This window comes from Oncorhynchus nerka, linkage group LG20 (assembly GCF_034236695.1).
Source record: "Oncorhynchus nerka isolate Pitt River linkage group LG20, Oner_Uvic_2.0, whole genome shotgun sequence".
Classification (NCBI taxonomy): domain Eukaryota; kingdom Metazoa; phylum Chordata; class Actinopteri; order Salmoniformes; family Salmonidae; genus Oncorhynchus; species Oncorhynchus nerka.
The window spans coordinates 5,063,783-5,082,885 of NC_088415.1; the positions used below are offsets into that span (position 1 = coordinate 5,063,783).

The 19,103-nt window shown below is 41.6% G+C and overlaps 1 protein-coding gene across 1 annotated transcript in view; it reads left to right on the forward strand.

Annotated features, from left to right (window-relative positions):
- The window catches only part of ccm2l (CCM2 like scaffold protein), a 95,583-nt gene that overhangs the window by 14,786 nt on the left and 61,694 nt on the right, over positions 1-19,103 (forward strand). Inside the window, 3 exon segments of the mRNA XM_065005097.1 lie at positions 11,141-11,422; positions 11,490-11,678; positions 11,805-12,025. Coding sequence (XP_064861169.1) covers positions 11,141-11,422; positions 11,490-11,678; positions 11,805-12,025 — 692 coding nt within the window.

Consider the following 19,103-nt stretch of genomic DNA (forward strand, 5'->3'; position numbering starts at 1 on the left):
TAACCATGTCTGGATTCAGCATCTATTAACCATGTCTGGATTCAGCATCTATTAGTCATGTCTGGATTCAGCATGTATTAGTCATGTCTGGATTCAGCATCTATTAGTCATGTCTGGATTCAGCATCTATTAACCATGTCTGGATTTAGCATCTATTAGCCATGTCTGGATTCAGCATCTATTAGTCATGTTTGGATTCAGCATCTATTAGTCATGTCTGGATTCAGCATCTATTAACCATGTCCTATTAGCCATGTCTGGATTCAGCATCTATTAGTCATGTCTGGATTCAGCATCTATTAGTCATGTCTGGATTCAGCATCTATTAGTCATGTCTGGATTCAGCATCTATTAGTCATGTCTGGATTCAGCATCTATTAGCCATGTCTGGATTCAGCATCTATTAGCAATGTCTGGATTCAGCATCTATTAACCATGTCTGGATTCAGCATCTATTAGACATGTCTGGATTCAGCATCTATTAACCATGTCCTATTAGCCATGTCTGGATTCAGCATCTATTAGTCATGTCTGGATTCAGCATCTATTAGTCATGTCTGGATTTAGCATCTATTAGTCATGTCTGGATTCAGGATCTATTAACCTTGTCCTATTAGCCATGTCTGGATTCAGCATCTATTAGTCATGTCTGGATTCAGCATCTATTAGTCATGTCTGGATTCAGCATCTATTAGTCATGTCTGGATTCAGCATCTATTAGTCATGTCTGGATTCAGCATCTATTAGTCATGTCTGGATTCAGCATCTATTAACCATGTCTGGATTCAGCATCTATTAGTCATGTCTGGATTCAGCATCTATTAACCATGTCCTATTAGCCATGCCTGGATTCAGCATCTATTAACCATGTCCTATTAGCCATGTCTGGATTCAGCATCTATTAGTCATGTCTGGATTCAGAATCTATTAACCATGTCTGGATTCAGCATCTATTAACCATGTCTGGATTCAGCATCTATTAGTCATGTCTGGATTCAGCATCTATTAACCATGTCCTATTAGCCATGTCTGGATTCAGCATCTATTAACCATGTCTGGATTCAGCATCTATTAGCCATGTCTGGATTCAGCATCTATTAGCCATGTCTGGATTCAGCATCTATTAACCATGTCTGGATTCAGCATCTATTAGCCATGTCTGGATTCAGCATCTATTAAACATGTCTGGATTCAGCATCTATTAACCATGTTCTATTAGCCATGTCTGGATTCAGCATCTATTAGTCATGTCTGGATTCAGCATCTATTAGTCATGTTTGGATTCAGCATCTATTAGTCATGTCTGGATTCAGCATCTATTAACCATGTCCTATTAGCCATGTCTGGATTCAGCATCTATTAGTCATGTCTGGATTCAGCATCTATTAGTCATGTCTGGATTCAGCATCTATTAGTCATGTCTGGATTCAGCATCTATTAGTCATGTCTGGATTCAGCATCTATTAGTCATGTCTGTATTCAGCATCTATTAACCATGTCTGGATTCAGCATCTATTAACCATGTCTGGATTCAGCATCTATTAGTCATGTCTGGATTCAGCATCTATTAACCATGTCTGGATTCAGCATCTATTAACCATGTCCTATTAGCCATGTCTGGATTCAGCATCTATTAGAAATGTCTGGATTCAGCATCTATTAACCATGTCTGGATTCAGCATCTATTAGCCATGTCTGGATTCAGCATCTATTAACCTTGTCCTATTAGCCATGTCTGGATTCAGCATCTATTAGTCATGTCTGGATTCAGCATCTATTAGTCATGTCTGGATTCAGCATCTATTAGTCATGTCTGGATTCAGCATCTATTAGTCATGTCTGGATTCAGCATCTATTAGTCATGTCTGGATTCAGCATCTATTAACCATGTCTGGATTCAGCATCTATTAACCATGTCCTATTAGCCATGTCTGGATTCAGCATCTATGAACCATGTCCTATTAGTCATGTCTGGATTCAGCATCTATTAACCATGTCTGGATGCAGCATCTATTAGTCATGTCTGGATTCAGCATCTATTAACCATGTCCTATTAGCCATGTCTGGATTCAGCATCTATTAACCATGTCCTATTAGTCATGTCTGGATTCAGCATCTATTAGTCATGTCTGGATTCAGCATCTATTAGCCATGTCTGGATTCAGCATCTATTAACCATGTCCTATTAACCATGTCTGGATTCAGCATCTATTAACCATGTCTGGATTCAGCATCTATTAGCCATGTCTGGATTCAGCATCTATTAGTCATGTCTGAATTCAGCATCTATTAGTCATGTCTGGATTCAGAATCTATTAACCATGTCTGGATTCAGCATCTATTAACCATGTCTGGATTCAGCATCTATTAGTCATGTCTGGATTCAGCATCTATTAACCATGTCCTATTAGCCATGTCTGGATTCAGCATCTATTAACCATGTCTGGATTCAGCATCTATTAGCCATGTCTGGATTCAGCATCTATTAGCCATGTCTGGATTCAGCATCTATTAACCATGTCTGGATTCAGCATCTATTAGCCATGTCTGGATTCAGCATCTATTAAACATGTCCTATTAGTCATGTCTGGATTCACCATCTATTAGTCATGTCTGGATTTAGCATCTATTAGTCATGTCTGGATTCAGCATCTATTAGCCATGTCTGGATTCAGCATCTATTAACCATGTCCTATTAGTCATGTCTGGATTCACCATCTATTAGTCATGTCTGGATTTAGCATCTATTAGTCATGTCTGGATTCAGCATCTATTAACCTTGTCCTATTAGCCATGTCTGGATTCAGCATCTATTAGTCATGTCTGGATTCAGCATCTATTAACCATGTCCTATTAGCCATGCCTGGATTCAGCATCTATTAACCATGTCTTATTAGCCATGTCTGGATTCAGCATCTATTAGTCATGTCTGGATTCAGAATCTATTAACCATGTCTGGATTCAGCATCTATTAACCATGTCTGGATTCAGCATCTATTAGTCATGTCTGGATTCAGCATCTATTAACCATGTCCTATTAGCCATGTCTGGATTCAGCATCTATGAACCATGTCCTATTAGTCATGTCTGGATTCAGCATCTATTAACCATGTCTGGATTCAGCATCTATTAGTCATGTCTGGATTCAGCATCTATTAACCATGTCCTATTAGCCATGTCTGGATTCAGCATCTATTAACCATGTCCTATTAGTCATGTCTGGATTCAGCATCTATTAGTCATGTCTGGATTCAGCATCTATTAGCCATGTCTGGATTCAGCATCTATTAACCATGTCCTATTAGCCATGTCTGGATTTAGCATCTATTAGTCATGTCTGGATTCAGAATCTATTAGTCATGTCTGGATTCAGCATCTATTAGTCATGTTTGGATTCAGCATCTATTAGTCATGTCTGGATTCAGCATCTATTAACCATGTCCTATTAGCCATGTCTGGATTCAGCATCTATTAGTCATGTCTGGATTCAGCATCTATTAGTCATGTTTGGATTCAGCATCTATTAGTCATGTCTGGATGCAGCATCTATTAACCATGTCCTATTAGCCATGTCTGGATTTAGCATCTATTAGTCATGTCTGGATTCAGAATCTATTAGTCATGTCTGGATTCAGCATCTATTAGTCATGTTTGGATTCAGCATCTATTAGTCATGTCTGGATTCAGCATCTATTAGTCATGTCTGGATTCAGCATCTATTAGTCATGTCTGGATTCAGCATCTATTAGTCATGTCTGGATTCAGCATCTATTAGTCATGTCTGTATTCAGCATCTATTAACCATGTCTGGATTCAGCATATATTAACCATGTCTGGATTCAGCATCTATTAGTCATGTCTGGATTCAGCATCTATTAGTCATGTCTGGATTCAGCATCTATTAACCATGTCTGGATTTAGCATCTATTAGCCATGTCTGGATTCAGCATCTATTAACCATGTCCTATTAGCCATGTCTGGATTCAGCATCTATTAGCAATGTCTGGATTCAGCATCTATTAACCATGTCTGGATTCAGCATCTATTAGCCATGTCTGGATTCAGCATCTATTAACCATGTCCTATTAGCCATGTCTGGATTCAGCATCTATTAGTCATGTCTGGATTCAGCATCTATTAGTCATGTCTGGATTTAGCATCTATTAGTCATGTCTGGATTCAGCATCTATTAACCTTGTCCTATTAGCCATGTCTGGATTCAGCATCTATTAGTCATGTCTGGATTCAGCATCTATTAGTCATGTCTGGATTCAGCATCTATTAGTCATGTCTGGATTCAGCATCTATTAGTCATGTCTGGATTCAGCATCTATTAGTCATGTCTGGATTCAGCATCTATTAACCATGTCCTATTAGCCATGCCTGGATTCAGCATCTATTAACCATGTCCTATTAGCCATGTCTGGATTCAGCATCTATTAGTCATGTCTGGATTCAGAATCTATTAACCATGTCTGGATTCAGCATCTATTAACCATGTCTGGATTCAGCATCTATTAGTCATGTCTGGATTCAGCATCTATTAACCATGTCCTATTAGCCATGTCTGGATTCAGCATCTATTAACCATGTCTGGATTCAGCATCTATTAGCCATGTCTGGATTCAGCATCTATTAGCCATGTCTGGATTCAGCATCTATTAACCATGTCTGGATTCAGCATCTATTAGCCATGTCTGGATTCAGCATCTATTAAACATGTCTGGATTCAGCATCTATTAACCATGTTCTATTAGCCATGTCTGGATTCAGCATCTATTAGTCATGTCTGGATTCAGCATCTATTAGTCATGTTTGGATTCAGCATCTATTAGTCATGTCTGGATTCAGCATCTATTAACCATGTCCTATTAGCCATGTCTGGATTCAGCATCTATTAGTCATGTCTGGATTCAGCATCTATTAGTCATGTCTGGATTCAGCATCTATTAGTCATGTCTGGATTCAGCATCTATTAGTCATGTCTGGATTCAGCATCTATTAGTCATGTCTGTATTCAGCATCTATTAACCATGTCTGGATTCAGCATCTATTAACCATGTCTGGATTCAGCATCTATTAGTCATGTCTGGATTCAGCATCTATTAGCCATGTCTGGATTCAGCATCTATTAACCATGTCCTATTAGCCATGTCTGGATTCAGCATCTATTAGAAATGTCTGGATTCAGCATCTATTAACCATGTCTGGATTCAGCATCTATTAGCCATGTCTGGATTCAGCATCTATTAACCATGTCCTATTAGTCATGTCTGGATTCAGCATCTATTAGTCATGTCTGGATTTAGCATCTATTAGTCATGTCTGGATTCAGCATCTATTAACCTTGTCCTATTAGCCATGTCTGGATTCAGCATCTATTAGTCATGTCTGGATTCAGCATCTATTAGTCATGTCTGGATTCAGCATCTATTAGTCATGTCTGGATTCAGCATCTATTAGTCATGTCTGGATTCAGCATCTATTAGTCATGTCTGGATTCAGCATCTATTAACCATGTCTGGATTCAGCATCTATTAGTCATGTCTGGATTCAGCATCTATTAACCATGTCCTATTAGCCATGCCTGGATTCAGCATCTATTAACCATGTCTTATTAGCCATGTCTGGATTCAGCATCTATTAGTCATGTCTGGATTCAGAATCTATTAACCATGTCTGGATTCAGCATCTATTAGTCATGTCTGGATTCAGCATCTATTAACCATGTCCTATTAGCCATGTCTGGATTCAGCATCTATGAACCATGTCCTATTAGTCATGTCTGGATTCAGCATCTATTAACCATGTCTGGATTCAGCATCTATTAGTCATGTCTGGATTCAGCATCTATTAACCATGTTCTATTAGCCATGTCTGGATTCAGCATCTATTAGTCATGTCTGGATTCAGCATCTATTAGTCATGTTTGGATTCAGCATCTATTAGTCATGTCTGGATTCAGCATCTATTAACCATGTCCTATTAGCCATGTCTGGATTCAGCATCTATTAGTCATGTCTGGATTCAGCATCTATTAGTCATGTCTGGATTCAGCATCTATTAGTCATGTCTGGATTCAGCATCTATTAGTCATGTCTGGATTCAGCATCTATTAGTCATGTCTGTATTCAGCATCTATTAACCATGTCTGGATTCAGCATCTATTAACCATGTCTGGATTCAGCATCTATTAGTCATGTCTGGATTCAGCATCTATTAGCCATGTCTGGATTCAGCATCTATTAACCATGTCCTATTAGCCATGTCTGGATTCAGCATCTATTAGAAATGTCTGGATTCAGCATCTATTAACCATGTCTGGATTCAGCATCTATTAGCCATGTCTGGATTCAGCATCTATTAACCATGTCCTATTAGTCATGTCTGGATTCAGCATCTATTAGTCATGTCTGGATTTAGCATCTATTAGTCATGTCTGGATTCAGCATCTATTAACCTTGTCCTATTAGCCATGTCTGGATTCAGCATCTATTAGTCATGTCTGGATTCAGCATCTATTAGTCATGTCTGGATTCAGCATCTATTAGTCATGTCTGGATTCAGCATCTATTAGTCATGTCTGGATTCAGCATCTATTAGTCATGTCTGGATTCAGCATCTATTAACCATGTCTGGATTCAGCATCTATTAGTCATGTCTGGATTCAGCATCTATTAACCATGTCCTATTAGCCATGCCTGGATTCAGCATCTATTAACCATGTCTTATTAGCCATGTCTGGATTCAGCATCTATTAGTCATGTCTGGATTCAGAATCTATTAACCATGTCTGGATTCAGCATCTATTAGTCATGTCTGGATTCAGCATCTATTAACCATGTCCTATTAGCCATGTCTGGATTCAGCATCTATGAACCATGTCCTATTAGTCATGTCTGGATTCAGCATCTATTAACCATGTCTGGATTCAGCATCTATTAGTCATGTCTGGATTCAGCATCTATTAACCATGTCCTATTAGCCATGTCTGGATTCAGCATCTATTAACCATGTCCTATTAGTCATGTCTGGATTCAGCATCTATTAGTCATGTCTGGATTCAGCATCTATTAGCCATGTCTGGATTCAGCATCTATTAACCATGTCCTATTAACCATGTCTGGATTCAGCATCTATTAGCCATGTCTGGATTCAGCATCTATTAGCCATGTCTGGATTCAGCATCTATTAACCATGTCTGGATTCAGCATCTATTAGTCATGTCTGGATTCAGCATCTATTAGCCATGTCTGGATTCAGCATCTATTAACCATGTCCTATTAACCATGTCTGGATTCAGCATCTATTAACCATGTCTGGATTCAGCATCTATTAACCATGTCTGGATTCAGCATCTATTAACCATGTCTGGATTCAGCATCTATTAGCCATGTCTGGATTCAGCATCTATTAGTCATGTCTGGATTCAGCATCTATTAGTCATGTCTGGATTCAGCATCTATTAGTCATGTCTGCATTCAGCATCTATTAGTCATGTCTGGATTCAGCATCTATTAGTCATGTCTGGATTCAGCATCTCATAGTCATGTCTGGATTCAGCATCTATTAGTCATGTCTGCATTCAGCATCTATTAGTCATGTCTGGATTCAGCATCTATTAGTCATGTCTGGATTCAGCATCTATTAGTTTGTCTGCATTCAGCATCTATTAGTTTGTCTGCATTCAGCATCTATTAGTTTGTCTGGATTCAGCATCTATTAGTCATGTCTGCATTCAGCATCTATTAGTTTGTCTGGATTCAGCATCTATTAACCATGTCTGCATTCAGCATCTATTAGTCATGTCTGGATTCAACATCTATTAGTCATGTCTGGATTCAGCATCTCATAGTCATGTCTGGATTCAGCATCTATTAGTCATGTCTGCATTCAGCATCTATTAGTCATGTCTGGATTCAGCATCTATTAGTCATGTCTGGATTCAGCATCTATTAGTTTGTCTGCATTCAGCATCTATTAGTTTGTCTGCATTCAGCATCTATTAGTTTGTCTGGATTCAGCATCTATTAGTCATGTCTGCATTCAGCATCTATTAGTTTGTCTGGATTCAGCATCTATTAGTCATGTCTGTATTCAGCATCTATTAACCATGTCTGGATTCAGCATCTATTAACCATGTCTGGATTCAGCATCTATTAGTCATGTCTGGATTCAGCATCTATTAGCCATGTCTGGATTCAGCATCTATTAACCATGTCCTATTAGCCATGTCTGGATTCAGCATCTATTAGAAATGTCTGGATTCAGCATCTATTAACCATGTCTGGATTCAGCATCTATTAGCCATGTCTGGATTCAGCATCTATTAACCATGTCCTATTAGTCATGTCTGGATTCAGCATCTATTAGTCATGTCTGGATTTAGCATCTATTAGTCATGTCTGGATTCAGCATCTATTAACCTTGTCCTATTAGCCATGTCTGGATTCAGCATCTATTAGTCATGTCTGGATTCAGCATCTATTAGTCATGTCTGGATTCAGCATCTATTAGTCATGTCTGGATTCAGCATCTATTAGTCATGTCTGGATTCAGCATCTATTAGTCATGTCTGGATTCAGCATCTATTAACCATGTCTGGATTCAGCATCTATTAGTCATGTCTGGATTCAGCATCTATTAACCATGTCCTATTAGCCATGCCTGGATTCAGCATCTATTAACCATGTCTTATTAGCCATGTCTGGATTCAGCATCTATTAGTCATGTCTGGATTCAGAATCTATTAACCATGTCTGGATTCAGCATCTATTAACCATGTCTGGATTCAGCATCTATTAGTCATGTCTGGATTCAGCATCTATTAACCATGTCCTATTAGCCATGTCTGGATTCAGCATCTATGAACCATGTCCTATTAGTCATGTCTGGATTCAGCATCTATTAACCATGTCTGGATTCAGCATCTATTAGTCATGTCTGGATTCAGCATCTATTAACCATGTCCTATTAGCCATGTCTGGATTCAGCATCTATTAACCATGTCCTATTAGTCATGTCTGGATTCAGCATCTATTAGTCATGTCTGGATTCAGCATCTATTAGCCATGTCTGGATTCAGCATCTATTAACCATGTCCTATTAACCATGTCTGGATTCAGCATCTATTAACCATGTCTGGATTCAGCATCTATTAGCCATGTCTGGATTCAGCATCTATTAGCCATGTCTGGATTCAGCATCTATTAACCATGTCTGGATTCAGCATCTATTAGTCATGTCTGGATTCAGCATCTATTAGCCATGTCTGGATTCAGCATCTATTAACCATGTCCTATTAACCATGTCTGGATTCAGCATCTATTAACCATGTCTGGATTCAGCATCTATTAACCATGTCTGGATTCAGCATCTATTAACCATGTCTGGATTCAGCATCTATTAGCCATGTCTGGATTCAGCATCTATTAGTCATGTCTGGATTCAGCATCTATTAGTCATGTCTGGATTCAGCATCTATTAGTCATGTCTGCATTCAGCATCTATTAGTCATGTCTGGATTCAGCATCTATTAGTCATGTCTGGATTCAGCATCTCATAGTCATGTCTGGATTCAGCATCTATTAGTCATGTCTGCATTCAGCATCTATTAGTCATGTCTGGATTCAGCATCTATTAGTCATGTCTGGATTCAGCATCTATTAGTTTGTCTGCATTCAGCATCTATTAGTTTGTCTGCATTCAGCATCTATTAGTTTGTCTGGATTCAGCATCTATTAGTCATGTCTGCATTCAGCATCTATTAGTTTGTCTGGATTCAGCATCTATTAACCATGTCTGCATTCAGCATCTATTAGTCATGTCTGGATTCAACATCTATTAGTCATGTCTGCATTCAGCATCTATTAGTTTGTCTGCATTCAGCATCTATTAGTTTGTCTGCATTCAGCATCTATTAGTTTGTCTGGATTCAGTATCTATTAGTTTGTCTGCATTCAGCATCTATTAGTCATGTCTGCATTCAGCATCTATTAGTTTGTCTGCATTCAGCATCTATTAGTCATGTCTGCATTCAGCATCTATTAGTTTGTCTGCATTCAGCATCTATTAGTTTGTCTGGATTCAGCATCTATTAGTTTGTCTGCATTCAGCATCTATTAGTCATGTCTGCATTCAGCATCTATTAGTTTGTCTGCATTCAGCATCTATTAGTCATGTCTGCATTCAGCATCTATTAGTTTGTCTGCATTCAGCATCTATTAGTCATGTCTGCATTCAGCATCTATTAGTTTGTCCATCTCTGATCTCAGATTTGATTTACTATGCTGTAAATACTACATGGTTGTGGATGAATCAATCTGAATCTGGAAAGTATGTGTTTGGTGATACTCCTCCTCCTCCTCCTTCTCCCCCTTCTCCTCCTCTTCCTCCTCCTGCTCCATCCTCCTCCTGCTCCATCCTCCTCCTCCTCCTCCTTCTCCCCCTCCTCCTCCTCTTCCTCCTCCTGCTCCATCCTCCTCCTCCTCCTCCTTCTCCCCCTCCTCCTCCTCTTCCTCCTCCTGCTCCATCCTCCTCCTTCTCCCCCTCCTCCTCCTCCTGCTCCATCCTCCTCCTCCTGCTCCTCCATACTCCTCTTCCTCCTCCTCTATACTCCTCCATCTTCCTCCTTCATCCTCCTCCTGCTCCTCCATACTCCTCTTCTTCCTCATCCATACTCCTCTTCCTACTCTTCCATCCCCCTCCTGCCCCTCCTCCATCCTCCTCCTCCTGCTCCTCCATACTCCTCTTCCTCCTCCTCCATACTCCTCCATCTTCCTCCTTCATCCTCCTCCTGCTCCTCCATACTCCTCTTCTTCCTCATCCATACTCCTCTTCCTACTCTTCCATCCCCCTCCTGCCCCTCCTCCTGCTCCTCATCATACTCCTCCTTCCTCCTCCTCCTCCATCCTCCTCCTCCATCCTCCTCCTCCTCCTGCTCCTCATCATCCTCCTCCTTCCTCCTCCTGCTCCTCCTCCTCCATCCTCCTCTTCTCCCTCCTCCTCATTCTCCTCTTCCTCCATCCTCCTCTTCCTCCATCCTCCTCTTCCTCCATTCTCCTCTTCCTCTATCCTCCTCCATCCTCCTCGTCCACCTCTTCCTCCTTCCTCCTCTTCCTCTATCCTCCTCCTCCCCCAGGTTTAAACGTAGATACCGTCCTGGCGGGAGGTAACAGCCTGGAGAAGAAGAAACCAGGAGGCATCGAAGCTCGTCGTCAGACCATGAGCAACTCTGACCCACGTCCAGCAGGTAGCACTATGGAGCGCAGACACACCATCTGTGGAGTGGACTGGAAGAACCACAAACCCTCCTCCAAGCAGACGCAGCCACAGCCACAGCCGCAACCCAACCCAGCCCTGGCGCAGGGTGCTGGGGGAGGAGGGGGAGGAGGAGCTGGTGGAGTGGCTGGAGGTGCTTCTTGTTTCCTTTTACCTCTTTTCATTGTATTGTTTTAACAGAAAAGTGTGATTTTAAATGCACTTAACAGTAACGTGTGATTTGATTTGAGGTGCTGGTGGCAGCCTAGAGAGGCAGCCCAGGGTAGGAGGAAGCTGGGAGCGGAGACATACCAGGAAGCCTGGAGGAGGAAGCTGGGAGAAGAGGCCAGTGAGCGGGAGCTGGGACCGACCCAGGCCGGTCGGGGGGAGTTGGGAGAAAAGACACGGAGGAGGTGCAGGTTGAAATGTTTCTCTTTTTAATCACATTATTTTATGTCATGTAAGCGACACTGTTTCCTGTATTTTAAACTGCTAAAGTGTATTTTGTGTAAATATAATCAAAAACTAAACTGTAATCTATATAGGTAGCTGGGAGAAGAGGCATGGAGCTGGAGGGAAACCTGGAGGCAGCTGGGAGAGGAAGCATCCCCAGGGAGGGAGTTGGGAACGCAGGCAGGCCTGTACAGGGAGCTGGGAGAGGGGGAAGAGCTATGGAAGCTGGGAGAGGAGAAACCATAACCCACTGGAGCCGACACCGTGCCCTGATGCCTACTGTAATCTGGTCATACTGGCTGTGGAGAACCGGGTGAGACACACAGACCTCTCGCTCTCATACTCTCTCTCTCTCTCTCTCTCTCTCTCTCTCTCTCTCTCTCTCTCACACACGCACACACACGCGCACACACACACACCGTGCCCTGAACCGGGTGAGACACACAGACCTCTGTCTCTCTCTCATTATCATTCTCATTCTCTCTATCTCTCTCGCTCACTCTCTCTCACACACACACACACACATACACACCGTGCCCTGAACCGGGTGAGGCACACAGACCTCTGTCTCTCTCTCATTCTCATTCTCTCTCTCTATCTCTCTCTCTCGCTCGCTCTCTCCCTCTCTCACTCACTCTCTCACACACACACACACACACTGTGCCCTGAACAGGGTGAGGACTTGTCTCAATAAATGACATTACTGTGTTAGCAGCCAGATGGGTTTTGCTAGTGTGTTGTGGACATGGGGGTGCTGGTTAGGTGTAATCCCATGACTCCGGTTCCAATGGTTGTCTGTTCAATCCCCAGTGGTAGACACTCCTTTAGATCTGTCCTTTTAACCCTTAACCCCTAACCCTTAACCCCTAACCCTTAACCCTTAACCCTTAACCCCTAACCCCTAACCCCTAACCCCTAACCCCTAACCCCTAACCCTTAACCCTTAACCCCTAACCCCTAACCCCTAACCCTTAACCCCTAACCCCTAACCCTTAACCCCTAACCCCTAACCCTTAACCCCTAACCCTTAACCCCTAACCCCTAACCCTTAACCCCTAACCCTTAACCCCTAACCCTTAACCCTTAACCCCTAACCCTTAACCCCTAACCCTTAACCCTTAACCCCTAACCCCTAACCCCTAACCCTTAACCCTTAACCCCTAACCCCTAACCCTTAACCCTTAACCCTTAACCCCTAACCCCTAACCCCACTATTCAGGAATGAATGCCTTGATGTTTTAAACCAATCAAAATCCTTAACTCTTAATGTGATGCTACTTAACTCTTAATGTGATGCTACTTAACTCTTAATGTGATGCTACTTAACTCTTAATGTGATGCTACTTAACTCTTAATGTGATGCTACTTAACTCTTAATGTGATGCTACTTAACTCTTAATGTGATGCTACTTAACTCTTAATGTGATGCTACTTAACTCTTAATGTGATGCTACTTAACTCTTAATGTGATGCTACTTAACTCTTAATGTGATGCTACTTAACTCTTAATGTGATCCTACTTAACTCTTAATGTGATCCTACTTAACTCTTAATGTGATGCTACTTAACTCTTAATGTGATGCTACTTAACTCTTAATGTGATGCTACTTAACTCTTAATGTGATGCTACTTAACTCTTAATGTGATGCTACTTAACTCTTGCTACTTAACTCTTAATGTGATGCTACTTAACTCTTAATGTGATGCTACTTAACTCTTAATGTGATGCTACTTAACTCTTAATGTGATGCTACTTAACTCTTAATGTGATGCTACTTAACTCTTAATGTGATGCTACTTACCTCTTAATGTGATGCTACTTAACTCTTAATGTGATGCTACTTACCTCTTAATGTGATGCTACTTAACTCTTAATGTGATGCTACTTAACTCTTAATGTGATGCTACTTAACTCTTAATGTGATGCTACTTAACTCTTAATGTGATGCTACTTAACTCTTAATGTGATGCTACTTAACTCTTAATGTGATGCTACTTAACTCTTAATGTGATGCTACTTACCTCTTAATGTGATGCTACTTAACTCTTAATGTGATGCTACTTAACTCTTAATGTGATCCTACTTAACTCTTAATGTGATGCTACTTAACTCTTAATGTGATGCTACTTAACTCTTAATGTGATGCTACTTAACTCTTAATGTGATGCTACTTAACTCTTAATGTGATGCTACTTAACTCTTAATGTGATGCTACTTAACTCTTAATGTGATCCTACTTAACTCTTAATGTGATCCTACTTAACTCTTAATGTGATGCTACTTAACTCTTAATGTGATGCTACTTAACTCTTAATGTGATGCTACTTAACTCTTAATGTGATGCTACTTAACTCTTAATGTGATTCTACTTAACTCTTAATGTGATGCTACTTAACTCTTAATGTGCTGCTACTTAACTCTTAATGTGATTCTACTTAACTCTTAATGTGATGCTACTTAACTCTTAATGTGATGCTACTTAACTCTTAATGTGATCCTACTTAACTCTTAATGTGATGCTACTTAACTCTTAATGTGATGCTACTTAACTCTTAATGTGATGCTACTTAACTCTTAATGTGATGCTACTTAACTCAGAGGGTTAAATACACAACATGGAATTGATGGATATGGAACCAGGTGTGATGGAAGACAAGACAAAAACAATGGAAAATTAAAAGTGGATCTGCGATGGCTAGAAGGTTGGTGACGGCGACTGCCGAACGCCACCCGAACAAGGAGAGGGACCGACTTCGGCGGATGTCGTGACACCTTTGACCCTTAACGGAATTTGACATTTGGATCAACTTTTAAATTTGACTTTTGGAGAAAAAGTGCAAAAACATCTCAATCTATAGTGAGACAGTGAGAGTATCTTGGTATACATTAACTATATGGAATAGAGCTAACACAATTCATACATTAACTATATAGAATAGAGCTAACACAATTCATACATTAACTATATAGAATAGAGCTAACACAATTCATACATTAACTATATAGAATAGAGCTAACACAATTCATACTATATATATATAGAATAGAGCTAACACAATTCATACATTAACTATATAGAATAGAGCTAACACAATTCATACTATATATATATAGAATAGAGCTAACACAATTCATACTATATATATATATAGAATAGAGCTAACACAATTCATACCTTAAATATATAGAATAGAGCTAACACAATTCATACATTAACTATATAGAATAGAGCTAACACAATTCATACATTAACTATATAGAATAGAGCTAACACAATTCATACGTTAACTATATAGAATAGAGCTAACACAATTCATACATTAACTATATGGAATAGAGCTAACACAATTCATACATTAACTATATAGAATAGAGCTAACACAATTCATACTATATATATATAGAATAGAGCTAACACAATTCATACTATATATATAGAATAGAGCTAACACAATTCATACTATATATATAGAATAGAACTAACACAATTCATACATTAACTTAACCTAACTATATACTACATTCAGTTACATACAAACCCATCTCGTGGTTTAACTTAACCTAACTATATACTACATGCAGTTTAGGATAGTTTTTGTCCCATTGAATCTCAATCACTCACTATACAAAAGGTGCATCCCAAATGGCACCCTAATCCCTATGGGCCCTGGTCAAAGTAGTGTGCACCCTATTCCCTATGGGCCCTGGTCAAAGTAGTGTGCACCCTAATCCCTATGGGCCCTGGTCAAAGTAGTGTGCACCCTATTCCCTATGGGCCCTGGTCAAAGTAGTGTGCACCCTAATCCCTATGGGCCCTGGTCAAAGTAGTGTGCACCCTATTCCCTATGGGCCCTGGTCAAAGTAGTGTACACTATGAAGGGAATAGGGCACCATTTGGGACATAGATATTTAATGTCAGTCCCTCACTCTACAATAATAAATCCTCCGCTCAAAGGAGAACTATTAATAGATGTATTATCTATTTTTATTAAAAGAGACACACACACAGACGTCCTTCTCGGTCTCGTCCATGCTCATTCTGATATCTAAACCCCCATAGTGAAATCCAATCCCACAGCTCTACTGTGGCTGACCTCTCACTGTGATGTAATGCTACTGATTATGCAATGCATGTGTGTGTGCGTGTGTCTGAAAACTAGCCGTCAAAGTGTTGCTTCCTCTGTCCTTGTTTCCTCCTTTTCTCTCCTTGAAAGTCCATTGTAGCCTGAAGGGAGGAGCCTTCCCTCCGGGGGAAACAATGGGAGAATCTGTCCTAGCCTCTTTCTCAAAACCCATTGGATAAGAAGGGGAGAGGGGAAGGACCACTGACCTTCTCATCCAATGGGTTTTGAGATGGATACCAGGAGAGAGGATGCGACGAATCAAGGAAATGCAATTGAGATTCTCAGGACAGAGGAAGCTGTAACAGTTTTCTTCCTGGGCAGGAGAGGAGGACCAATATGCAGCGCGGTTATTTTTAAACATCTTTAATGAAAAATGAACGGCGCTGGACAGGCGGGCAGCTCAGGAGGTGCTGGACAGGCGGGCAGCTCAGGAGGTGCTGGACAGGCGGGCAGCTCAGGTGGCGCTGGACAGGCGGGCAGCTCAGGAGGTGCTGGACAGGCGGGCAGCTCAGGTGGCGCTGGACAGGCGGGCAGCTCAGGAGGTGCTGGACAGGCGGGCAGCTCAGGTGGCGCTGGACAGGCGGGCAGCTCAGGTGGCGCTGGACAGGCGGGCAGCTCAGGAGGCGCTGGACAGGCGGGGCGCACTGTAGGCCTGGTGCGTGGTGCCGGCACTGGTGGTACTAGGCCGAGGACACGCACCTCAGGGCGAGTGCGGGGAGCTGCCACCGGAGGGCTGGTGTGTGGAGGTGGCACTGGATGGACCGGACTGTGAAGGCGTACTGGAGATCTTGAGAGCAGGGCTGGCACCAACCGCCCTGGCTGGATCTTCAGTCTAGCCCGGCAGATGTGAGGAGCTGAGATGTAGCGTACCGGGCTAAGCACGCGTACTGGGGACACCGTGCGTTCCACCGCATAACACGGTGCCTGACCAGTACATCGCCCGCCACGGTTAGCACTGCTAGGAGCACTGTAGCGCTGACCTGGCACAGGACGTGCAAGGCTAGGGAGGTGCACAGGAGGCCTGGTACGGGAGGCACAATCTTCACCAGACGACTAGCACGCATCTCAGGACGAGTATGGAGAGCTGACCCAGGTGCCATCAAATCCCCGACACGCTCCGTCGGGCGAATACCGTGACTCATGCACCAACACAGCAACTCCCTCCTCCAATTTCCCCATTAACTCCTTCACGGTCTCTGCTTCGCTCACCTCCAACACCAGCTCTGGTTCTGGTTTCCTCCTTGGCTCCTTACGATAAACAGGGGGAGTTGGCTCAGGTCTGACTCCTGACTCTGCCACACTCTCCCTGTGCCCCCCCCAAGACATTTTGGGGGTTGACTCTCGGGCTTCCATCCGCGCCACCGTGCTGCCTCCAGCTCTTCTTTGAGGCGACGATATTCTCCCGGCTGTGCCCAGGGTCCTTTACCGTCCAATTCGTCCTCCCATGTCCATTCCTCTGGAATGACTCCATGCCGTTGCTCCTGCTGCCGTTTCTCCTGCTGCACCTTGGGGCGGCTACACTCCCCTGGCTTTGCCCAGGGTCCTCTCCCATTGAGGATTTCCTCCCATGTCCAAGAGTCCTGTGTCTTTGGCCGCTGTTGCTGTTGCCTGTCACCACGCCGCTTGGTCCTGTTGTGGTGGGTGATTCTGTAACGGTTTTCTTCCTGGGAAGGAGAGGAGGACCAAAATGCAGCGTGGTTATTTATAAACATATTTAATGAAAGATGAAAACGTGAACACTATACAAAATAAGAAAACGTGGAAAAACCGAAACAGTCCAAACTGGTGCAAAACACAGAGACAGGAACAATCACCCACAAAGATGCCTAAAGAATATGGCTGCCTCAATATGGTTCCGAATCAGAGACAACGATAAACACCTGCCTCTGATTGAGAACCACTCCAGGCAACCATAGACTTACCTAGAACACTCAACTGAACACAACCCCCATAGATTACAAAACCCCTAGACAAAACAAGACACATAAATCCACCATGTCACACCCTGGCCTAACCTAATAATAAAGAAAACACAGAATACTAAGGCCAGGGTGTGACAGAAGCAAGTATTTGACAGCTATTAACGCCACTATGTAGTCTTTGTCATTTTGTTTATAAATCATCTCTGTATGTCTAATAAATCACCGTTTATTTAAATGAAAATAACTCAAATACATGTTTTATCGTGTATTTCCCTGAGCCTCCTTTGGCCCTTGAAATGCTCAGTCTGATTGTGTGTGTGTGTGTGTTAGGAAACACATTTTAATATATTTACATACACAGCCCTGATTGGCTGATAGGATAGTCTAGAGCCTACCCCTTTACCCAGATGAACAGTCATTGGTTTATTATAATCAGATCAGATTGTGGTGTCATGATGTGGGACAAAAGTTCTGTCCCACCCGAACAGGCTGAAATTCCAGTCATTTTTTTTTTTCAAACAGCTCTTAGACAAAAAAGAGCATTTAACTTCATTATCTTCATTTTCACAATTTCAGAATGCTTTTTCAACCAAACCAGTATCGCGATACTGGTTCATATCACGGCGAGGAAACAAAACACAAAACATTAAAGGAAAACATCCCTGATGTTGGAAACAAACATCATTATGATGACATCCAGACATTATGATGTCATCCAGACATTATGATGTCATCCAGACATTATGATGTCATCCAGAGTCACATGTATTTATTTTCCAGGTTATAGAACACAATATTTTACATACAGACATAAAAATGGGGGGGGGGGGGGGGGGGATCATGTTTTTAACTTCTTTTGGCCCTTTAACATTTTTTAGACTTTACCAGACTGACTGATTGACTGACTGACTGACTGACTGAGCTACCACAATACCCGTGGTCTGTCCAGAAACAACCCTTAGCCCCTACTGCCCAGAGTCTAGACACTTGTGGAGATCTGAGAGGACTTGATGGGTGGAATTTTGACAGTGTTGCTTTTTTGCCCCACTGTATTTAACAGGATCAAGTTCAGGATGTAATTCAACTGATACAGTGGGGCAAAAAAGTATTTAGTCAGCCACCAATTGTGCAAGTTCTCCCACTTAAAAAGATGAGAGAGGCCTGTAATTTTCATCATAGGTACACTTCAACTATGACAGACAAAATGAGGAGAAAAAATCCAGAAAATCACATTGTAGGATTTTTTATTAATTTATTTGCAAATTATGGTGGAAAATAAGTATTTGGTCAATAACAAAAGTTTATCTCAATACTTTGTTATATACCCTTTGTTGGCAATGACAG